This window comes from Esox lucius, chromosome 21 (assembly GCF_011004845.1).
Source record: "Esox lucius isolate fEsoLuc1 chromosome 21, fEsoLuc1.pri, whole genome shotgun sequence".
Classification (NCBI taxonomy): domain Eukaryota; kingdom Metazoa; phylum Chordata; class Actinopteri; order Esociformes; family Esocidae; genus Esox; species Esox lucius.
Window position 1 is genome coordinate 4129591 of NC_047589.1, and position 25393 is coordinate 4154983.

Sequence of the window (25393 nt, forward strand, 5' to 3'; positions counted from 1 at the left end):
CCCTGCGCGCAGTCCAACCCCCTCCCCATTATGCTGAGGCTGCCACAATGAGAGCGGCGGTGGGGGCACCAAAGAGCCCTGTTCTTCACTGGGCCGTGTGCTTATTCAGATAGGATGCCAGGGAGCTTCTTCTCTGGGGGAACAGAAAGATAGTTGGAGCGGTGGGTCTCTGTCAATAGGACTGGAGGTCAGCCATTTCTAAGCCAGAGTCACTGAGGGCGGGAATACACACCGGTCTGGCTGAACTGGAGGAGTGAGCCTTGTGATCCTGGATCAGCGGCCCTGAGGCCCTTATCGGGGGCTGGCCAACCTGTCCTGAAAATTCTCTCCCTGATCCTAGTTGTGACTAACATGATTTTGTTTTTTACACAGCTCATTATTAAAATCAGGTGTGCTACATTAGGTTTGGTCCAGGAACAGTCTAGGCAGTGATGCCCTAATCCAACAGACCCTAAGACGTGGTGTGGGCTGCTCATTCTAGGTCAGCTACACTGAGGGCCTACTCTTCAGTCATTAAGCAGTGGTTGGTCAAAGGTCTAGACTACTGAGTGCATTGATAAAAGAGTTTTATGCACTTTCAACACATTGGATTACAATCTCCATATTCTATGTACATTTATGAATTTTCTCAAATAATGTTTGAGTACCCAAATGAGGATGGCAACCCCTAGCCCTCCATCTTTAATATTGAATGGCACACAGGCGCCTTCCCCGCACAAATTCATAAACTAAACGATTTGCCTAGCTCATGGCTGTAATTGCTCTCTCCCCTGCCTAATAGGTACTGAGTGAAGCAGGGTAGAGAGAGAGAGAGAAAAAAACAAAAAACAAAGGACAGTTAATTTGTGATTTCCTCTGCTCATTTGAAGGCAAATTAAGTGTCAAGCCGCTAATACAGAGCATATTTCATTTTATGAGCTTTTAATTTAATTCCATCGGACTCATATTGCTGGGTGCCGTTAGCGTAGCGCCTTTGCTAGCGCTCATTTCTTCCTCCCTTCGTCTCCAGCGCCAGGCCATAAATAAACATGTTTCAATTAGACCCGTCACAATAATAGGATAGAATTCTGTTCATTTGTCGGTTGGAACATATCATGAGAAAATTAGATGGCGGCTGCATCGACCGGAGAAAGTCCTAGCATTAGCATTAGCGATGTTGGTGTTAGCGTGGCAGCTAGCGTTAGCGTGGCTGGATTGATTGTACTGCCGCGGGGCGAGACCCACTGTAATTACCAACTGTAATGAGAGCCCTGCATGGGAAAGTGATGGCAATGACACTCCACTACTGTGTACTTAGCCATATCTTTAAGAGGGCTAATAACGAATTATTCGGCTCACTTAAACAATTCAATATTTCTCACTGAACCCTCGTCTCCCCCTCTTCCTTCCTGACACATCTGTTCCCCCTGTTTTCTGTTGGCCATGCACCTTCTCTCACATGGCCGACCACCAATGGCATTTTTGGAGTTAATTGGATCTAAATGTTACTTCATAAGGAAAACCAAATGCCCACGATTAGGTCATACAAAAACAGTACACTAACAATAGGTTAGTATACGCTCGAGCACATTACTGAACCAAGTCACACTTAGCCTAGAAGACATAACTTTGCCATCGGTAGACTGGCGTGTACAGACCCTTAAACTTCAATAACAATATGTAAGACTTTTGGCTACTCTACAAAAGCAGAAAGAGTAATGACACTGTCAACGGAGGGGCTATAGTTTTAAAGGTGAAACTAACACGTGTAACTCTATAATGTGTAGCAGTACTCCAGTCAACTTAAATCAGACAATCCTACTAAAACAACTGACTTATAATCATGAAAAATGGGTCCTTTCAGTGTGGCGTGTCGTATTAAGCTACAATACGAGCGGATAAACAGTCTGTAAGTAACTGCACAGATCGCGGCGACTCACGACCGTGCCTCCCCTGACAGGTTGTGCAAATGAAGTGCAGACCAGATAACTCCTGTCCGGACAGAGTGCCAATGACTAAACAAGTTTGCTTCGCCACCGCACAACCCCCATCGCATAATTTAATTCAGTGGGTTCCACGTCTCCCCCCTTTTCCCCTCTAACCTGTGCTCCAGATCACTCCCAAACGCCTGTGACTGATAACAAGCGCGGCTGTTTGTTTGAGCTGTGTTGGCGGCTCATGTTCCCCCCATTATCTTCGCATAAGCTAAATGCTAAATTATATTTGCCATTTTGTTTGCTGTGACACGGGGCATCAATCACAGAGACCCTTTTTTATTTCCCTGGCTATCCCTCTCTCCTCCGCTCGCTGGGGGGAGGGGGGGGTGGTGGGGGGAGAGGGGGAGACATAAAAAATTCATTACGCTTAGTGGCACGTCGGCGAGGGAGAGATATGACTCCCGAAGATGGGGGTGCGAGGGGGGAGTTGATAATGATGAAGAATATCAAACATAATACGGCCCAAGTAGCTGCCCCATCCAATTTGTCCCCGTCGCGCACTGATCGCTTCCTTCCTGTCTCTGGGTTACAAAGTAGCGCCGCAAGGGCGATGGAGCATCCACTTCTGGTACTGACTGTTCAGATAGAACAGAGAGAAAAAGGTGGAGAAAGAGAGAGAGAAAGGTGGAGAAAGAGGAAGTGCGTGAATGAGAGTCTATGAGACTAATGTGTGTCCTGACTTTTCAAAATGCTTTTGTAGGTTTATTGGTTAGGTTTATAGTTAAAGTTACGGTGAGGGTTAGTATAAAGGTTAAAAGGATAAAGGTTAGGTTACTGAGGTTAATGTTAGGGTCAGGGTAAGGTTTAAGGTTAGAGGTTTGGGAAAACTGGTTTTTGAATGTATTTTTTTTTTATTCCTGAAAGTCATGAAAACGTGTCTCTGTATATGTATATTTTATACATAATTGTATCAGGGATAAAAACATCCCCAAACTATGGTTATTTCAGAAAAAAATTACTATTGAGAAAACTTTCCCGGTTTGCATTTTCAGAAATAATGTTAGATGCATTTTTTGGCTTAGTGTTAGGTTTAGGGCACAAATTACAATTAGGGATAGAATTACGGTCAGGGTTAAGGTTATGCATTACTGGATAAGATTAGGTTTAGGGTAAGGACTAAAGGTAAGGTTACATTTAGACATAAAATATTTGAGTATATATTTTTGTGTAACAACACTACAGAAATGACACTTTGCTACAATGTAATGTAGTGTGTGTACAGCTTGTATAACGGTGTAAATTTGCTGTGCCCTCAAAATAACTCAACACAAAGCCATTAATGTCTAAACCGCTGGCAACAAAAGTGAGTACACCCCTAAGTGAAAATACTCAAATCTTTACAAAAATGTGAGAGGTGTACTCACTTTTGTGAAATACTGTATTTTTTTAAGGGCAATTCAATTTGGTGTCCCCGTTTAGATAACTAGGTAGACCTGTGTGTGTGGGTGTGTGAAGGCATGTGTGCAGAAGCTGAAGGATTCCCTAGTTAATCAATCAATCAAATGTATTTATAAAGCCTACAGCAGTTGTCACAAAGTGCTTTTACATAAACACATGGCCTTAAACCCCAATGAGCAAACAACAGTAGTGTTGAATTTCAATTTCAGTGGCTAGGAAAAACTCCCTAAGAAGGCAGAATTTTAGGAAAAAACCTAGAGAGGACCCAGGCTCAGAGGGGTGACCAGTCCTCTTCTGGCTGTGCCGGGTGAGATATTAAGTCCAATTGGAATAATTCATAAATGCATGTGGGCTGAATCCAGAGTCTATTTTAATTTAGACTAGGTCAGACTAGGTTAATTTAGACTAGGTCAGATCTGGTACTACAGAAGTAGTACCAGATGGACAAGGACAGGGACAGCAATGGGCCCCCCAAACCAGGTACTCCGCAGGTGTGGACCAGGACCTCATGTCCTCCTAAAGTTTAAAACGGGAGGAGAATGGGAAAATTCTGAAAATGCATTCCTCATATCAACAACGATTTATAGTGGAGAAGGAGAACTTAGTGGAGAAGGAGAACTGACCCAAACCCCCAGCACAATAGTATAGCAGCGTAAGACCTTGGAACTCAGACGGGGGGGTCCGGCGACACTGTGGCCCTACCCGGGGGAGGCCCTGGACAGGGCACAACAGGCAGGAAACCAATCCACCAACATTGCCAAGCATCAACCAAAGGGACACCCACCAACCGCAACCACCCTGAATGAGGGCCGAGTATTGCCAGCAGAGTACAGCCCAATTGCACAAGTGCGCAACAGAGAGACAACAACAATCCAGTGACTCTTCCCCCGAAAGTCATTGGAGGGAGGGCATCCCAGTGGTGATGAGAGCCCACCTGGCAAGACAGCAAGGGTGGACAGTATCAAGCCTACTGGTCACCTTCACGCCCCCGGGCCAGGCTACACCTAATTATAAACCGTGCTGTAGAGATGAGTCTTTAGTAGACACTAAAAAGTTTGCACAGAGTTTGCATTTCTAACCTTAATTGGCAGATCATTCCACAGTAGTGGAGCTCTATGAGAAAAGGCCCTGCCTGTTTGTAAAGAAATTCTAGGTACAATTAAAAGGCCTGCATCTTGTGATCATAGGTTACGTGTAGGTATGAATGGCTGGATCATTTCGGCAAGGTAAGTAGGAGCAAGTCCACGTATTTATTCATAGGTTAACAGTAAAACCTTAACATCAGCCCTAACTCTAACAGGCAGCCAGTGTAAGGACACTAGTACAGGAATAATGTGTTCACATTTATTAAATTTTTTGTTCTAGTTAGGATTCTAGCAGCCGTGTGCAGCACTAATTGAAGTTTATTTATTGATTTGTCAGGGTAACCAGAAAGAAGAGCATTGCAGTAATCTAGTCTAGAAGTAACGAAAGCATGGATTAGTTTTCCTGCATCAGTTTTTGATAGAAAGTTTCTGATTTTTGCAATGTTTCGAAGAGGAACATTGTGTATGGCCCAGGGGGCCTATAAATCGATATGTAAAACGATTTATCGGCCTGGTTAACTTTCAAGAGTAAAGATTCAAAAGAATGAAAATCAGTGACGTGTTTTAGAGTAAATGTATATTTACTGTCATGAATATTAGCAACACCCCCTCCTTTTCAGGGATATGATTACTAGTATAGCCAGGAGAAGAGGCCTCATTTAAGGCAATTAATTCATCAGGAAGAAGAGCACCACTCCAGCTGGGATGTAGTCCATCGCTCCTCAGCAGATCAGGCCTGGCCTTATTTCTGGGAGAGTACCAAAAAGAGAGCCAGTTACCTACAAACTCTACCTCCTGCGACGGGCAGAACTCCGTTTTCAGCCAGCGATTGAGTTGCACAAGTCTTCTATAGAGCTCGTCACCACCCCTAGCTGGGAGGGGGCCAGAGACAATTACTCGATGCCGACACATCTTTCTAGATAGTTTACACGCTGATGCTATGTTCTGCTTCGTAACCTCTGACTGTTTCATCCTAACGTCGTTGGTGCCAATAACATTATCTCTGTTCTCTCTATACTTGCCAGTTTTAGACTTCGCTAGCACCAACCCCAGATTTGCGGCTATGTCGGTGGCTCTGCCCCCCGGTAAACAGTGTACGATCGCCGGCTGATTCTTTAGTCTAATACTGCGGGTAATGGAATCGCCGATGACTAGAGTTTTTAGTTTTTCAAGGCCACCGGTAGAACATGCCTGCCGAACATTCCCCTCCGAAGACGGCTCGGGCCTTGACTCTGATCGGCAGGCTTGTTCTACCAGTTGGATTTAGCAACGACTCAGGTTTAACTGGTCGACGGCATTTCTTCCCAGTGACCAAGAGAAAGTTCTTGCCCGGCTGCAGGAGCTGTGCCGGGGGGCTAACAAGACTATAATTTTTTCCTGGTGGCACTGACACAGTTTTTATTTTTAGTCTATTTTTACACTAACATAATCCTTGCCTGACATTTGCTTCAGAAGCCGAGCCTCTAACTCTGCTATCTTTACCTGAAGACGATAGTTCTCCTCCGTGTTGTAGCTACAACAATTACAGTGATAAGGGCATTTTAATGATAATTAGCGTCAGGGGTTCAGGGGTGAGTAGTTCTGTTAATTATGTCCAAAAAGAGTCCCAGTGTAGTAAAGTTGGGTAAGAGGTCAACAGATGAAAAATATGGCGTTGGTAAAGTAGAATTTTGACCAATTAGTTTATATAGAGTAAATTCGGAAAAAGTTTGGCAGGTAGCCAGGTAGATAAAAGCAGGCAGCGTACAGCACATCAACGATCCCACAATGCAATTGGTAAGTCACGTTGCATGTTTTGAAAGCTCATTTTGTAGTTTATGTTGTTAATGTTGTTGCTGACCTGGCCAAGGTCCTCTGCGCAATACCCATTACTAGAACTGTGCATGACAACATGTTGATGCTTTCTTTAGGTGTGATCATGTATATGTGTGTGTGAGGGGTGTACACATGGTACATTGCATCTGTCAAAAGGGATGTGTGTCTGCCAGTAATGGGGTGTGTGTCGGTAGTGTTGTGCGCATCAGTAAAGGCGTGTGTGTGTCTGGATGGCGTTTGCGTCGTTTCAGCTTGACAAGGCTTGATCACCGGCTATGAGAATGACACGCTTCGAGGGTCTCGTTTTCCATGTTCCAGACACGTGTTCATTTGCGTGTCTGTGACACCTAGATCATGTTTCTCCCAGACAGGGCCATGTCCATTGATCTGGGAACAGTGTTAGCTTGGGGCACCTCTAAGAGGAGCCAGAAAGCCCTGTGGGGGCAAGGGGGGGCACCTTATTCTTATTTCCTAAAACAGGGGGAACATGCTGATACGAATTATAAGGAAACTGATATCCAAATCACTTCTCATTTGGCCTGACTGGTCCAATTTCACGAATACCTCTGTGTTGTTTTGTGTAAAGGAAATGTGTGCATGTACAGTCTGTGACACTCACACGTGTAACGGGGTAACTGGGGACGGCTCGTAGATGTATCGTCCCTGGGCGTGTCTGTCATCGATGGGAACCGGGGGATGAAAGGTGGGGAAGAACTGTGGCGGTGCTGTGAAAGGATGAAAAGACCAGAGAGAGAGAGAGAGAGAGAGAGAACAGGGGGAAAAATTGTTAGACAAGACATGATACTGCAACAGCTTTAAAACACATACCTTTTTACCGACTGTTGAATGTATTGGTTCAACATACTTTGGAAGGGCATTCCTGAGTAATGCTCCTATTCAGTCAGAGTAATGAAAAGCAGTGGTTAGATGGCCATCTTTCAGGAGGCCCCGCCCAAATGAGACCTCATTAAAAAGAACCAAACGAAAAAGCCTCAGTGCCTTGGAATGTTCACTAAGAAGTGCACAGAAAAACAGCTCAGGGCGGAATCGGATATAAACTCTAAATAAACAGAGACAAAAGTACTGGGAGAGGAGGGAGAAAATTACCTTTTTTCTCGCTTTAAGGCTGATCATGCATAAACACACTACATGTCGTACACAAAGACTAACACTGAGAAACAACAATTGAAACTGAGGGAATTGGGGAGAAAAATGGAGGATGCGTTTCAAAGTTGTTTCAGGCAGGGAAATGATTTGTAACAACTGTCAGAAAGAAGTGGGAGGCTATCTAATTCCCCAGATAAAACAGTGAAACATTTGCATAATATCAGCTCCCAAGCCCTTTTCTATTTTTACCCCTCTGAGAGCGACGCTGCTGAATGTTCACCAGGACTGGAAATGTACAGTACATCTGAACAAGTTCAAGTAGCCTCAACTTTACTGTATTTTCTAGCCTATGGTATACAATCCTTCAAGCCAGCGCTGGCACGCTGTGCTTTAAATACTTAATATATCCATTGTAGGACAAGTTCAAACATGAGCTACTGTGGGAGTACATTGCCCACACTACCCATGGGGTTACCTGAAACCTAATCTAATGTAGCAGGCGTCAAAGAAATGCCTGAGCGGAGTTCCAACATCTGGTGTTCAAGGGGGGAACAAAACAAGCTTGGTTTAAGACGATTGTATCACAAAAAAAAACCTCAAGTTTCAGTTTTTTCTGGGGACTTCCACTTAGGGTGTCTTAACCAATCCTGCGTGAGTGTGGACACGCATGCGCATAAGCACACACACACACACACACACACACACACACACACACACACATAACACACACACACACAGTTGAGTCACGTCACATTACAAAAAGCATATCCGCAGACCTGTCTGTCTGTGTGAAGGCATCTTAATAGTTCAGAGGGGAACTGATGTTTTAAATATGTTTCATCAAAAGTTAAAAGAAGTGTTGTTGTTTTCAGACAGTAAACATTTGGCGTCTGTGTGCCATCAGCGGTATGGCCAGGCTGCCAGGGGGAATAGAATCTAAACACTCCTTATTTTGACAATCACTGCTTCAACAGTACCTTAATAATCACTACCTCAAAACCTTCTACCTCGACACACACTAACTCCGCTTTATAGTCACTTCAGCACTCACTACCTCAAAACTACTGCAATACACATTAGGTCTCTACCCCCATAAGTAATACCTCAATACTTACTACCTAAACAGTACCTAAGCAATCCCTACCTAAACAGTCAATGCCTCAACTAACACTATCTTAATAATCATTAACACCACCCTTTCTACCTTCCAATCAAACCAAGAACATTTCCAGAACATAAGGTACAGTTTGAGTGAATGTTTGTGATCCCTTTTGAATAACGTCCATACCTCCACAAATGGCACCAAAAATATGGTCTGATCTTATCTAAGTCATAACAACAGATTGCAGTGAAAAACAGTGCTTTACGCAGTGTGATTTAACTAAGAACACACAATGTGTGCTTTTACATGTAACCATTGGCCAAACAAACAGCATAGGGTAAAAAAAAATAAGAAAATAGAAAGTGTAACATGACTTTTTTTTTTGAACAATATGGTGATAGCATCCCGAAAACACACACACTACCTCAACACACCTCAGCATTCATTACAACTCAGACCTCGGGTAATGACTTTCTGTCCCGTCTCCAACAACAGGACAAATAAAGTGTAAATACAGGTAGGTGCTGTTCATAAAAGGGAAAATGTGTTGTGTTGTATCACATTTCATAGCAGACGGTCATAAATCAGATACGTCTTGGAGGATAGATTAGGAATGTGTTCTGGGAGTGCAAACCAGTTGTTTAAGGCTTTCTAAATAATGGCTTGCATTGTTAATCAAAACAGTGTAGGAAGCAGAAACAATGGTCTTAAATTATATTTTGATCACATTGCTTTAAAAACCTTTGGTTTGTAACAACTAGTAAAAAAGCTTTCTGTTGTCTTACAAAAATGTTAGAACTCCTTTAAAGTTAACTTGTTTAGGTCTGAAGGGAGAAAGCAAAATGCTTACTCTAGCAGCCATCTGGCACTGTATTTGACCTTTGAGTGTCTGAGCTTTCTTCTGAATGACTCCATTGGCCTCACTTTCTTTTTCTCTTTCCAGGCCTTCGCAACCAGAGGAGGTAAAAGGGTGGAATCTGCTATCAGTTATGATTACCACCTCCTCCTCCTGCTGCTCCTCCTTCACATCCGCCTCTCCACTCTGGATTACCCAGATCCCCCCCACTGTTTATCCCTTTGGAGCTTCTCACTCAACACATGCCTCTGCCCCCCCTTCCTCCCACCTTCATCAGTCTCCTCTCCTTGGTCCCTGGCTGCAGCGCGTACTCCTCCCTCGCCTTGGCCCACAGCAGTCGGTTAAGGGGCACTGGTTTATTTGAATCCCTGTCTGACGTTTACTTTAGCAGGGCCCCTATCTAAATAGGCTCCGCACCCTCGTTTAAGTCGCGCCACACTAGTTCCATTAAGTCAGGCTAACAGCCCTGTGTGCCACTTAAGGGAACATATACAGTCTAGAGAACAAGAGAGAAAGCAAGGGAGGGGGGAAAAAAGGAGAGCGTTCCCTCCCGCAGCCCATCTTTGTTGTGTACTATGGGGACTACTTTTGTTGACTCTGGGTGCAAATTGCCACTGCTCTTCTGGATATTCAGTGTGTGTATTACGGTGCTGGATATTGTGTGGAGAGTTAATGTGGTTGTCACGGTTTCTACGGTCCCCTTCCGCTGCTGCCGCCACATCATCACTACGCAGGCATACAGACTACATTTCTATAGGAGAGAGTCACTGGGCTACAAGGCTACGTGAGAAGGATTAAGTAAAACATTATAATACAAAGCGTAACTCAGTGTCTCAAAAGGTCAACTATTCGCTATTTCGTGCACTCATTTTATAGGGCAATACATAGGGAGTAGGGTGTGATTTGGGGAGCATGATTGCTCTGTCGAACCAACCGGTACGTCACTAACAGACAAAACGACTTTTGAAATAATGAGACATAGTCATGCAACTTTATTGTGTTAATTTAAGTAGATTTCCAAAACAGCCACTCATTCAGCGATTCATCACCATCCATGGCCAATAAATCTCAAATTCTTTTGAAATTTTTAATGACCCCGCATAACTTTGCATAAGAGCAGTATTAATTTTTTGTTGCATATATTTTTTTGGGGGACGGAACTCATTAAGACTTGATTACAAATGGGTCTGTGATGAAAGGGCAATTAGTGGACAACTTTGACCAGACTCATTAGTTATAATTCTAACACAAGCACACCGCTACTGAGGATGGAAAGCCTGCCGCTTTCCCCCTCCCTTCATTAAGAAGAGGATGATAATTACTTTTATTGGACACTTAAAAGATTTTAAGGGGGGTATAAAGAATAAAGCCTGAAGCATATCATTCTAGTCGAGGTTTTCATTCAGTAATTAGGGTTTCAGCAGTTCAGTGGTAAAACCGTATTGTAATTGTTAGAGTTGGTTCTTATTATTATTTTCCTAACAAAAGAGGGCCTTTTGTGCAATTTCCTGTGAAATAAAATAGCGCAATGGGTCCAAACTTTACACGTAGTACAGGCCCAAGGGCCACATGGTAGTACAGGCCCAAAGGCCACAAGGGCCACATGGTAGTACAGGCCCAAGGGCCACATGGTAGTACAGGCCCAAGGACCACAAGGGCCACATGGTAGTACAGGCCCAAGGGCCACAAGGGCCACATGGTAGTACAGGCCCAAGGGCCACAAGGGCCACATGGTAGTACAGGCCCAAGGGCCAGGTAATTAATTAGCATTTTATTGCATGACATAAGTCGGCAGTGTATCAAATACTTGTTCTCCCCACTGTATGTGGCAAACTGTGTTTTTAACCATTACGCTATTTAAACAGCGGGAATGCAAATTTTACCTTAACCATTGCATTTTTGCTGAAGTAATGTGGACAACCAAACGTTTATTCATGGAATTAAAGTGTGACAGGTGAAAAGTACAGAGTGAATAAATATTTCTGAGAGACAAAAATTTGAACGTCTGAGAGCAGAATCAAACCAGGGTTATAAATTTGAAGACCACAGGGCTTGCTGGTAGGCAGTCCACCTCCATATAGTCTCCAAATGCCACTTTTATTCCAGCCATTTAATTTTTGCTGAAATAACGTGGGCAACAGAACGATTATTAATGGAACAAAAGTGTACTTTTGTACAAAGATTACTGTAGACGGTCATCCATACAATAACAGTTGAATAGCTAACCACTACGCTATGTGAACTACGTGGAAATCGAAAGCATTTTCTGAATCTCAAATCGCATACTACATACTACGTACTACAAGTATGTACTTCATGGATGATGGTGAAGTACATACTGTTTTGTATATAGTAAGCTAGTATGCCAGTATTGGGACCGATTGGGACATGCTACCTCTTCAGAAAATTGCATCTCAACATTAGATAATTTTGCCACGCATTAACATCACGCCAAGTTTGAATATTTAGCTAAGACACCATTAATCACTATTTTAAGTATTACGTTTATTTAGTTTACTTCTATGAAGTGAATGGCTTATATCAGCCAGTAATGGGCCTACTAGTATCTATTACTACATGGAATAGTCATGAGAATTGAGCAATTGCTAGCAAGACTGAAGATGCTAGCGAGACATGAAGATGCTAGCGAGACATGCAATGAAATAGCTTTAGCAGTGTAACCATGTCACTGCCAAAGCTATTTCATTTCATGTCAGAACAATGTTCGTTTTTCTTTCATTCGTGAATGACACTGGTACAATAACTATCAATATAGGTTAAGATAACTGACTATTTTTTACTGCACAAGGGGTTGTGATCTATAGGCTATTTTCCCCAAAAAGCATGCACAGATGAGTACTTCGAAAATCCATCCGAAATAGTCAAACTACAACCATAAACCGTTTTATTTTAGGCTTACTATAACATAGCGACTGAAGTTTGTAGCCAGCGAAGTTTTTATCTATCCTGAACCAGTCCTATCACTATATTTGTTTTGTCTGTGGCACGGCTTGAACACAGGTTGCCTAAATGGTAGGTCACATCTCTAATCACTACACTATTTAACAAGGGGGTGTCAGTCACTCACTCATTCACCTACTCACTCACTCAGTAAGAGACATTTGCTCTTCTTGGCCGGCTCCGCTTACAAGGTCTGGCAAACATGGGAGCTATTGACCAATGAGCATAGTTTGATATATGCATATAAAACTTGGTACATGTTCAGATCCATGAATTGGCCAAACAAATACAAGCAATTCCAAAACAACCACACATAGGTGCTATTGAGCCTAGACAAATTTGCAAGTTAACTTCTTTCATCCCATTTAAGCTACAGCGTTGAAAAGAGGTACATGAGTCCTATTTTCTCTCAAGAAACATATTTGATATTGAGAACCTTGATGGATTTTTGGACATGGTTAAGTAACACATGGTGACCCAGTTCATCACAGTACCCAATCTTACGGACATATTACTGCAAGGCAGGATGTTATATGAGCAGTGAGGACAGCATACATATTGATACTCAAACCAGAATGTTTATTATATGAAAAAAATTATTCAGCCAAGCTTTCATACCGTGAAATACTAGATTACATATATTATTTGTCCAATTGGCTGCTGGGTGTAGTACATTTTGAGAAGTGTGCATGGCATGAGAATCCATTGGGCACTAGAGCGAAAATCCATCATTAGCATGAATTAACTTAACACAAAGTACAACCTGATTGTATTCCAAGATATGAAATGGGTAACTTGATCTTTGTATTATTTATCGTTTTTTATCAAAAAGTCAAAAATAACGTGGGAGTGATTTGGTCATTTCATCATGTGTCACCCTGATTCCAGCTGTGCTTGTGCTAGCCACACCATTTTTGATTACTGTGTTCAGGAAAAGCTGGTGGATCAGCCAATATTTATCTATAGGTTTCTCTTATTTAGCTGTGTTTTGCCTTTGCCTTGCAATGTTCCCATGAAATCATTTTTTGCAGTCTCTTCCTTATTGTTGAGTTATAAACACATAGATTAGCTGAGGATAGAGAGGCCCAGTGCCGTGGGTGTTTTTGTGACCTCCTTGATGAGTCATTGCTGCACACTGAGGAATGTTGGTAGGTCGGCCATTCCTGGGAAGATTCACCACTGTTCCAAGTTATCTCCATTTGAAGATAATGGCTCTCACTGTGGTTTGCTGGAGTCCCAAAGCCTTTGAAATGTCTTTGTAACCCTTTCCAGACTGATATATCTTTTTTTGTCTTCCAAAATGTCTTTTGATTGTGGAATGGTGTGCTGCTTATTGAGAACTTATAGCCTACTTCACATTGATGGTAAGGTTCTATTTGAATCATGTTTGATTGAACATGACTGTTTAGATTGAACATGAATCTAAACTACTCTAATTGAACTACTACTCTAATTGAATACAATGGTCAATTGAATTTGGTAAATGGGTTAGAGTAACTAAAGGGGCAATCACCTTTTCACACAGGGTCAGTTGGTGTTCGATAGTTGGTGTTTCTTTGAAAAAATGTAATTCTAATTGAAAAACAAGATTTTTGTGTTTACTCTGGTTCTCTTTGTCTTATATTACAATTTGTGAAAAATGTAAAACCATTCAGTTTGACAAATATGCAATAATAGATGAAATCCGGAAGCAGGCAAATGTTTTTTCACAGCACTGTATATCCACCGGAGCAGCACGTTACTTTCAAATGGCATAACATTCAAATATTTTTAGGAGAGCGGACACTAACTCTGTTCATTGTCTACTCTATTGACGGATGGAATTCGAAAGGAAGACAGACGATAAGGGGTTGAGGGTTAAACTCTGGCCTCCAGTGGAGAAGCTCATATGTGCGTTGAGCTGGGAATGTTACCACTGGGCCGCGGTAGGACACGGCGAGACGTTTATAAAGAATACGGACAGCCCGCCGACCTCCGTTTGAACACTGAAGAAGAACAGTCATCCACAAAACGCAGAGCCCGTCGCCCACTCCTCGATGCTTTGGTGCGAAAGCACAAAGACGCACTGACAGATTGTCATAACTGACTAAAACGGAGTGAGAAAAGGGGCCTGCTCCGCTTCAGAGGTTTGTGAATGGAGGTAATGTGGAACATATGACAGCGGCGCTGGGCTTGCAGGACTGCCAAGTTTCATTATGCCACTTTCTCTACTCGCTCGTGATCTCAGCTCTCAGGCACGCTCGCCTGCACCGCTGCCCCTGAGCCAGACGATGACTGAGGAGCAGCTAGAGGGGCGCTAGCTTAGCGTGTGAGATGCCTGTTGAGTGTGTGCGTGTGTAATGCTTGCATTCTGTGTGTGTGTGTGTGTGGTAGAGATGCCTGTTGAGTGTGTGTGTGAAATGCTTGTTGAATGTATGAGATGCCTGTTGAGTGTGTGTCAGTGTCTGGGATGCATGTTAATCACGAGTGTGTACCAGCATGTGGCAGGACGTTTGCCTGCTTGCGTGTGTTAATGACTAACATAAACAACGTGTCCATTGGAGAGCCTTGCATGCATGTGTGTGTGCAATGGCTTGTGTCTGTTTGTGTGTACATTACACCAGAAAAAGTTCTCTGCAATCCACACAAAGTCCACAAACGGTGTGATACCAGACCCTTCAACGCCAACACCTCAAGATCACAAATCACATCAGCGCACATGTCTGTGTTTGACTACAGTCGTTCACATAAAGGGGAACCCCATGCCGAGTATGTCAATACCATGTGGGGCGCGTGTGATGTTGGGGGATATTTTATTCAGTGAGGGCGGCAGGTCACCCCTGCAGTCCCCCCAGATCAATCCCTCACACCCCCTGGATTTTGCTTCACTATTTGCTTGTCTTTGCCCACACTGAGACCTCAAGCTGTTTGGAACATGTAAACAAACCATTCCAGGGTTGTTTAGCTAAACTCGATGGGAGTTGCGGTTGACTTTTGGAGCGTTTTGTTTAATTATGGTCCCAGATTGTTGCACAACTAATGGGCTAATTACCTCTGTATAAATTAGCCTAATGATTCGGCTCTGCTGAGGCTCTCTGCAGTACCACCGTATGAGATGTGTATGAGAGTGGCCCATGGTATACTCAGGAAAACAGCAGTTTGTGTGTGCGTGCGCATGAGAGAGACTAAGGAGAAAACAGATCCTTTACTCAGCAAAACTGTGAGAGAGGGCAGAGGTTAAACCAAAGAAGAGTGTTTTAAGTGTTGGCTTGCCAATCTTTCTGCCATTCATCATCGAGAGAAACGTTGGCAGATCGCATTTTCCCTTTTCCCAGTAAATCAATACAGTTCTCTTCTTCCGCTCTTTCACTCTCTCTTACTTTCTCTCTCCGTCTCTTTTTCTCTTTTCGTCTTCCCCCTCTTTCTGTCAGAGGAGTAAAGAACGGTCTAGTTCACCCTTCAGAAGAAACTCAACGAAGGGCCTTTTTAAGTGGGCTTAAGGTTCCAAAATATACCAGGGCATTCACTCTTAGAACAATCAGAAAGCAGGACACAGATTAGGCCTGAGATTAGGAATAGGAATATGTTTGGTACAATAAATCTACCCTCTTTGAACCCCCCACCCCCCCAACCTTAACAGCTTAATGGAAGTCGCGCATCTGCAAGGCATTTACCAAGTGGAGTCAATCTTAACAAATTGCACACCAGGCAAGGGCCTTCGCTCTCTCCCAAGTGGAGCTATGCACGCACCACTCTCCCTGAACTGAACCCTGCCACCAGCACCCCCCACCCCAAGTACCCCTCCCTTTATCGTTTCATGCTTCCCTCCCTCTCTCGGTATGGAGCATAGTAAGTTTATTTCGCAGGGAGGCCTCTGAGGAGCACAAATCTATCTCCTCCTACAATTATGTGAATTCCTCCAGATTGGCCTAAGTTGGAGAGCAGAACAAAGCGCTGTGCGTCGAATCGCCCCCCCCCCCCCCCCCCCCCCCCCCCCCCCCCCCCCCCCCCCCCACATCCCAGCTGGATAGAGATTTACACTGAGATTTAGCGGCAGAAAACACTGCACAAAACCTCTCCAGTCTTCTGGTGCCTGGATCCCCAGCAGCATGTCGGCCAGTGCAAACAATGAAACATCTCGCTGTGGAAGAGGAAATGATTTAAACCTCAGGTCAACTCAACAGGAATGAGTTGTGTGCTTACTGAGGATTTATTCTCATTTGATTTATACTGTAGCTTTACAGAGACCGTCCTATTTTTTTTTATCCATGTTGTTTTTAAGGCCGATGCTTAAAGCCCAATAAATAAACAAAAAGGGATGTTTTGTTTCATTGCCGTCTCCTAAATCTTTTTTTTTTTATGTATGTGTGTATATACATATATCCTGTGGTTTATGTGATGGCATATTATTTACTTTATTGTACACTTCTTTTGTTATACTGAATTTCTGCAAGAGTGTGCTATCTATCCACAGCCCCAAGGTACAGTCCAACTCTGTATTGGGCCTCCATAGCCCCACGGTGCAGCTCCACCCTGGGCTTCACAGCAAGTCATATTGAGGCTGGCCCAGCATGACAATGTCTAGAAGTGTAAGTCTGCATGTGAGAGGCACTGACTGTGAGCCTGATACAGTTGTGCTATCTGTGGGGGTTATAATGAAGAGGGCTGGCGTGACAGGGAAAAAGCACGGGGACACAGCTCAATTCTAACCCACGCAGAGAGTGAGGCTGGCTAGCGAGAAGGCATTGGTGAATGCCACTGGTCACTAGGCTTGAGGCATTCAAGTGGACGTTCACACATGCCCTGAGAACAGTTAGGGGGGAAAAACAGATGAACTTGAGAGAAATTGGTTTCTTTACATTTACAGTCATGGTCAAATGTATTGAAAAAACATTCTTCAAACATCGACAAAACATTTGGTCTCCACGGTTCTTTATTTGAACATGTAACATTGCATGTAAGATACAGGACTCAGGCAGAGGGAGAACAGAGGAGGTTTAATAAAAGAATGAAGACATACACCGGCCATAACATATTGACCACTGATAGGTGAATAACACTGATACACCGATCAGCCATAACATATTGACCACTGATAGGTGAATAACACTGATACACCCATCAGCCATAACATATTGACCACTGTCAGATGAATAACACTGATACACCCATCAGCCATAACATATTGACCATTGATAGGTGAATAACACTGATAATCTCGTTATCATGGCACCTGTCAGTGGGTGGGATATATTAGGCAGCAAGTGAACATTCTGTCCTCAAAGTTGATGTGTTAGGAGCAGGAAAAATGGGCAAGCGTAAGGATCTGAATGGCTTTGACAAGAGCCAAAGTGTGATGGCTAGATGACTGGGTCAGAGCATCTCCAAAACTGCAGCCCTTGTGGGGTGTTCCCGGTCTGCAGTGGTCAGTACCTATGTAAAGTGGTCCAAAGAAGGAAAAGCGGTGAACCGGCGACAGGGTCATGGGCGGCCAAGGCTCATTGATACATGTGGGGAGTGAAGGCCTGTAGCTCAAATTGGTACTGTAGCTCAAATTGGTACTGTAGCTCAAATTGGTACTGTAGCTCAAATTGCTGAAAAAGTTAATGACGGTACTGATTGAAAGGTGTCAAAACACACAGTGCATCGCAGTTTGTTATGTATGGGGCTGCGTAGCCACAGACCAGTGAGGGTGCCCATGCTGACCCCTGTGACCACTGCCGAAAGCACCTACAATGGGCACGTGAGCATCAGAACTGGACCACGGAGAAATGAAAGAAGGTGTCCTGGTCTTATGAATCACATTTCCTTTTACATCACATGGATGGCCGGGTGCATGTGCAACCCTTAACTGGAGAACACATGGCACCAGGATGCACTATAGGAAGGAAGACAGCCGGCAGAGGCAGTGTGATGCTTTGGGCAATGTTCTGCTGGGAAACCTTGGGTCCTGCCATTCATGTGGATGTTACTTTGACAAGAACCAACTGTTGCAGACCATGTGCACCCTTTCATGGCAACGGTATTCCCTGATGGCATTGCCCTCTTTCAGCAGGATAATGTGCCCTGCCACAAAGCAAAAATGTTACGGGAATGGTTTGAGGAAGACAACAACAAGTTCAAGGTGTTGACTTGGCCTCTAAATTCCCCAGATCTCAATCCAATCGAGCATTTGTGGGATGTGCTGGACAAATAGGTCCAATCCATGGAAGCCCCACCTCGCAACTTACAGATCTGGTGCTAACGTCTTGGTGCCAGATACCACAGCACACCTACATAAGTCTAGTGGAGTCCATGCCTAGACAGGTAAGGTCTGTTTTGGCAGCAAAAGGGGGACCTACAGAACATATTTTTTTATTCAGAACCTACAGTTGTGCTCAAAAGTTTGCATACCCTTGGAGAATTGGTTATATATGTACCATATGTAAAGAAAACGAGTGAACAGGCAAAACACGTCTTTTACTTCTTATGGGATTCACATTCAACTGTAGGTCATAACAGAATGGCAAAATCATAAAAGAAAACATGGCATCAAAGAAGAAAATGAACTGATCCCTGTTCAAATGTCTGCATACCCTTAGTTCCTAATACTGTGTATTGCCCCCTTTAGTATCAATGACAGCGTGCAGTCTTTTGTAATAGTTGTCTATTGATGTTGTCTATGATGCTTTGAATTCTTGCACGTGGTATAGCTGCCCATTCGTCTTGACAAAATGCCTCCCGGTCATGCAAAGTCTTTGGTCGTCTTGCATGAACCGCAAGGTTGAGATCTCCCCAGAGTGGCTTAATGATATTAAAGTCAGGACACTCTGATGGCCACTCCAGAACCTTCACCTTTTTCTGCTGTAACCAATGGAGGGTCAACTTGGCCTTGTGCTTAGGGTCATTGTCGTGCTGGAAAGTCCAAGCGTGTCCAATGTGCAGCTTTCGTGCAGAAGAATACAAATTGTGCAGAATTTTCTGATAACATGCTGCTTTCATCTTTTTCATAAATGTTCACAAGATTCTCTGTGCCTTTAGAGCTCAAACACCCCCAAAACAACAGTGAGCCACCACCATGCTTCACAGTGGGGATGGTATCCTGTTCACTCTAGGCCTTGTTGACCCCTCTCCAAACATAGCGCTTATGGTTGCGACCACAAAGCTCTATTTTGGTCTTGTCACTCCCAATTACAGTGTGCCAGAAGCTGTGAGGCGTATCACAGTGTTGTCTGACATATTGTAACCGGGTATTGGCGCTTATTGTAATCGAGCATTTTTTTGTGGCATTGGCGCAGTAAAGGCTTCTTTCTGGCAACTTGAACCTTGGAACTCTTTTTTTTTTCAAGTATCATTGTATTGTGCTCCTTGAAACAACCACACTGTCTTTTTCCAGAGCAGCCTGTATTTCTCCTGAAGTTACCTGTGGGTTTTCTTTTGTATCTCCAACTATTCTTCTGGCAGTTTTGGCTGAAATCTTTCTTGGTCTACCTGACCTTGGCTTGGTATCAAGAGATCCCCGAATTTTCCACTTCTTAATAAGTGATTGAACAGTACTGATTTATTAGTACTGATTTATAAGTTATTTTCTGCTCACCATGGCTTAGTCTCTAGCCTGCTCAGTGCATCCATGTGAGAGCTAACAAACTCATTTACTATTTATACACAGACACTAATTGCAATTTAAAAAGCCACAGGTGTGGGAAATTCACCTTTAATTGCCATTTTCACCTGTGTGTGTCACCTTGTGTGTGTGTAACAAGGCCAAACATTAAAGGGTATGTAAACGTTTGATCAGGGCCATTTGGGAGATTTCTGTTATCATTATGATTTAAAAGGAGACAAAGAACTATGTGATAATAAATGGATTCATATGATCACTATCCTTAAATATTATTTATTTTTTGGCATGATCAGTCATATTTTCCAAATCAATGCCAAAACAATTTCTGCCAGGGTATGCAGATTTATGAGCATAACTGTATATACTTTTAAATCAAAAACTTACACAGAAATGGCATTGATAAAATTAGAAACACTCTAGACTAAATACTTGGTAGGACAGTCTTAAGTCAAAATAATAATAATAATAAAACGAACAATTTATAAGAGGGTTTCAGCAACTTCGTTGTTTGGCCCCCTAATAACTATAAATAAGCGTTTCTTGTACAGTGGTCAATAGAGAAGGGTGCTGTTCTTAGATCTCGACACAGGTTTTCAATAGGATTTCAATCTGTGCTGTAAACTGGCAATTTTAAGGCAGCCCAGCATTTTGTTTTGAACCATTCCTGGGTGCTTTTTGAAGTGTACATTGTCCTGCTGAAACAACATTGACCCTTGATGGAAACCAAGCTTTCATTTTGGCAGTAAAGCATCCCTAACACATCACTGAATGTACACCATCTTTGACTATGGGGATGGTTTTATTTCCTTTAAAAGCTTTACATGCTTTACCAAAAAGCTCTAATTTGCTCTGTCCATGGGAGATTGTCCCAGAAGGATTGCGGCACACTGAGGTGTGTTCTGTCCAAGGAAGTTGGCTGCAGTGGCATGGGCTTTAAACCTAATCATAACATTACAGTGGAAACAAGAACATCAAGGTCTCTGGAGATGGATTGGTAGCCTTGAGGTTGTCCATGCCTGGCTACAATCTTCTTTCTAACTTCCTCAGACAATTATATTATTTTCTTTCTTCTCTCAGTGCTCACTGCGGTATATACACTACTGTTCAAAAGTTTGGGGTCACTTAGAAGTGTTTTTGTTTTCCATGAAAAATACATTAAATGAGTCTGAATAAAAAATATAGCAAAATGAATAGGAAATATAGTAATGGAAAAGGTTTGAAATAAAGATTTTTAATTGAAATAATTATTTTGTCCTTCAGACTTTGCTTTAATTAAAGAGCCCTCCATTTGCAGAAATTACAGCCTTGCAGACATTTGGCATTCTAGTTGTCAGTTTGTTGAGGTAATCGGAACCAATATTCCTCCAAGAAGTTGGATTGGCTTGATGGGCACTTCTTATGTACCATACGGTCAAGATTCCCTATGTAGTTCTTGCATAGTCTGGAGCTGTACTTTGGGTTACTGTTCTGCTGTAGGAGGAAATTGGCTCCAATCAAGCGCTGTCCACAGGGTATGACATGATGTTGCAAATGGAGCAATAACCTTCCTTCTTCAAGATCTCTTTCAACCTGTACAAATCTCCCACTTCACCACCACCAAAGCACCCCCGGACCATCACATCCCCTCCACCATGCTTAACAGATTGCATCAAGCACTCCTCCAGCATCTTTTCATTTGGTCTGTGTCTCACAAATGCTTCTGTTTGTGATCCGAACACCTCAAACAAACTTTTTTCCCAATTTTCCTCTGAAGAAGGCCAGCATTTCATAGCTGACTCTTCACTGACGAGGGCACTATTGCGGGCACTATTTTAAGTTGCCAGTTTTCAGCTGTGGTAACATAATTGCAAAAGTATTTTCTAATGATTAATAAGCCTTTTCAAATAATAAACTTCAATTGAGGTTATCTTATTGGACAGAAAATGTGCTTTATTTTTTTTAAACAATATTTATAAGTGACTTCAAACTTTTGAACGGCAGTGTAGAGTGACAAAAAACAGAGTTCTTTTCTCTATTCATACTAGTTGAATGAGTGAATTTCATATTGCTGCCACAGAGTTCAGTTCCAAAGTAAAGGAGAATTACCTGCTGCTAATTATTTCTAACTACTTATATAATATTGCAAGAGCCATTCCAGGATATTTGGGGAATAAACTTTTCTTTAGTTCTATGTTGATAGCAAAAGATTTCTGAATTTCAAAAATGTTTAGAAGAACCTGCAATATTTTGATAAAGTGCAAGGGTACCTTCTTTTGGCCACATACTGTATGTCCCTCATTTAATCTATACATTCATTTACAGGGATACATTTCTGGATTTTGTCATTATTAAGGGGACATATTTTATTCCAAACCAAAGGTGTCAAGAATTTGATTTAGTGCATTTAGTTAATCTAGTGCACCTGGATGTATAGTGGAACCGCATGTTTGCAGACCAGTCTGCAATGAGAGATTAGCCATTGTCTACTAACGCAGGAAACGGTGGGTCACACCAGGCAGTGTAAAGCAATGAAGGAAATCTGTGACCCGAATGAAACCCTATTCCCCATTGAGTGTTCTACCCTTGAACAGGTCCCATAGTCCTCTGGTCAGAAGTAGTGCGCCATTTCGGGACTAGAGTTTCCTTTCAGTGGGCAGCCCCGCTGTGGCAGCAGTCACACAAATGACTGCCTGGTCTCAGGAGCAGACAGGGGGGTCATCACCTTTCCACCAATTACAGGCCTTGTCCTTCCGCTCGGCGCGAAAGCCCTGACCCCTGTTCCCCATTGCCATTCCCTTGATAGTGACCGTAGCTGGGTTTGTGAATACGTTAAAAAAAAAACATGGCAAACAAATCCATTGAAAAAGCTTTAACAATGGCAAGGTGTTTCGTTCCGTGTGAAGACAGCATAACGTTTTGCCAAAGATCCCTGTATGCTCCTCAAACGGGGACTGAGCTTTCGCCTCTCCCTCCCCACAAAAAACAAGGACAACTTGTAATCCGTTTACTCCACCCCTGTCAACAAACTCCCCCTCCAAAATAATCCTGAAAGACTTACAACCAAGGCAAGGTACTATCAAGGGAGGGGGGGTGGTGGAGAAGAGAGACAAAAGCGTGTGGGGAAGGAATGGAGTGATAGCACTGCGAGAGAGAAAACAGAAGAATTGGAACAGAACATGCAGCCCGATACACGAGGGAGCGCGAAAGAGCGGAGAGTGGAGTGTTGATTTTTCTTTCGGTGCGTGTCTTTTGTCAAGCAGGTGGCGCCCGGGGGTCCGCTTGCTCCCGGTGCCTGTGGCTGAGAGACAAACGGGGCGCCGTGTAAAACCTTAAAGAGGATTAACCCTGCCCGGAGTGCTTTAATGAGACCTGAACATGGCGGGCACCGGAGAGCCCCGCTGATTGAGCCGGGCCAGAGAGTCTGGCTCCCAGAGGTTCCTGCAGAAGCCCGGCGGCCCGAACAGGCCCCAGCCGCCCTGCTCTTTGCCGCGGTGCACCCGAGCCACATCAAAGCAGCACCGGCTTCGGGGAACCGAGCCGTGGAGGGGGGGGGGGGTTGGAGGAGATGAGGAAGGAGAGGGGGAGAGCTGGGTGGACGGAGGAATCCCTTATCTCCTCCTGAGAGGATGCTGCTCTGCCGAGCGAGATTGTCTTGAGCTGCCACCTGTCCCAGACATCTTTGAAGGCAACTCTAAGCCTGTGATGGGCCTGACCTCCTCTAGCTCTCTGTCTTTTATGTCTCTGTTCATTTTCTGCTTTTTTACCCCCCCCCCACACACTTGTCTCTCCCTTTCCGGTCTCACTCACTCTCACCAGCACTTCTTTTCCTCCTTCGTTGCCCTTTCATTACTTTCTCTCTGCGTCTCTCGCTCTCCTGCTCTCTCTTTTGTAAGTCCCTCCCCTGTGGTTCAGACAAGAGGATGTACCCTCGTCTACCATCCTCGCCGGTAACTGAGCTGAGAGGAAACATGTTAATTACCCAGCATGCCTCAGCCCCCTCCAACCGTCAAACAATAGGTACAGTCCTTCCTCAGAAGGGTAGAAGAGAGACGGGGAGGGGTTCGGTTGAAGGGATAAAGGTGCTAATCTTGTAGCTGAGGCTACGAGGAGAGGGACACAAATCGCTGCGCTACAAGGCCGGGTGGTGAGATTTGCATAAAGTGAACAAACATCTAGGCGGGCATGAAATGACTGTGACTCTCCCACACCACACCAAGTGATTATCCTGCTCCTGTTTGGATTCTTCAGGAGAAGAAAGAGGCTCAAGAAGTCATGGTTTTAAAAACCTGCAGGAGGAAGGGAAGAGGAGCTGTTCCTACCCGCGATCACGTCTTTAGGGTCTTTACGTTTTTGTGGTTGTGGCTGGTGGTGTTAGTACTGGTTTAATCAGTGTATCCGTATGGACAGTCAGAGAAACATGCTGTTAAGTCTTAGTGTTCAGCCTTCGCTACTTTAAAGCAGGCCTATTGTTTTCGCTGTGCGATGCCTCTATCAACTGATTAGCTATTCCCATTTGACATGGGAGTTCAAAACACAGACAGATGTTTAGAAGAATGATATTAAGAAATGCTGAGTGCTAAATTCTTTAGACATTTTTCATGCTTTTTTTTTGAGGCACTCCAAATTAATCTTGTCATTGTAACAATGTAATTAATAACACCATTGTCAATAATGCAATTCTGCAAGTCTGACCTTGCTTCAGTCAGATGGAATGTGCCTTTCTTAAACAATTAAAACTTGCCTAACAATTCATTCATCAAATGGCCAACAGACGGCACATGCGTGTGAGAACATATCTGCAAGAATCCACTATGTAAAGGATCATGCTGGACAATGGGGCTAATTTAAGAGCTGCTCGGCCATGTTTGTCTTTCCTGATGAAAGGAGCGAAATGGAAGAGATTCCTTTCCATTGCCTGCAGGTCGCCCCAGGTCTCAACTGAACCCCCATCCCTACCTGACATCTGGCCCCCCAAACCCCACTATGGGTCTTCATCATGCCATCCAATACCCAATATTGAAACAATCCTAAACACATCAATTCCTCTTGAACGGAACATTTGTTTCTGTAGTTTAGAATTTCTGGGAGAAGTGGCTCTTGTACATGTACCGATTAAACTTGTGACAAGGAAATGAATGTGAAACCCTAAATAATCTGCCCCCTTGAACGGGTTCGCAGTGTTTTAAAATAATTTTATTTAATTGCTTTTGTATTTGACAGGAACGATTTCTTAGTTCCTGAGTCCGAGAGCAAAGTAATGCAGTCAAATAGATCCTGGCCAATTGCTGTGCCTGTCACATTGGGGTTTTGGTGACAGCTGGCTCACTCCGTTCACTGGTCAGCAGCAATGGTTTAATATTGAGGCGGACAGATTGGCGTGGCCCCAGTTCTCGCCTCACCATGCTACGGACCAGTAGACCAGAGATCTCTTCTGTAGAAGTCACTATAACGACACAGTACCATGAGGGGTTAATCTAACCCCTTTCTGGGGGTTGGAGTTCATAACATCAACCCCCATTCCATAAACCTTGT

At 43.5% G+C, this 25393-nt stretch overlaps 1 protein-coding gene across 3 annotated transcripts in view; it reads right to left on the reverse strand.

The window, feature by feature from the left end:
- The window catches only part of gli3 (GLI family zinc finger 3), a 134754-nt gene that overhangs the window by 56407 nt on the left and 52954 nt on the right, over positions 1-25393 (reverse strand). For all 3 annotated transcript variants that reach the window (XM_010899753.3, XM_010899755.3, XM_020045178.2), the window contains exon 4: positions 6894-6999. In XM_010899753.3, the coding sequence (XP_010898055.2) occupies positions 6894-6999 (106 nt within the window). The remainder of the gene's footprint in view (positions 1-6893; positions 7000-25393) is intronic.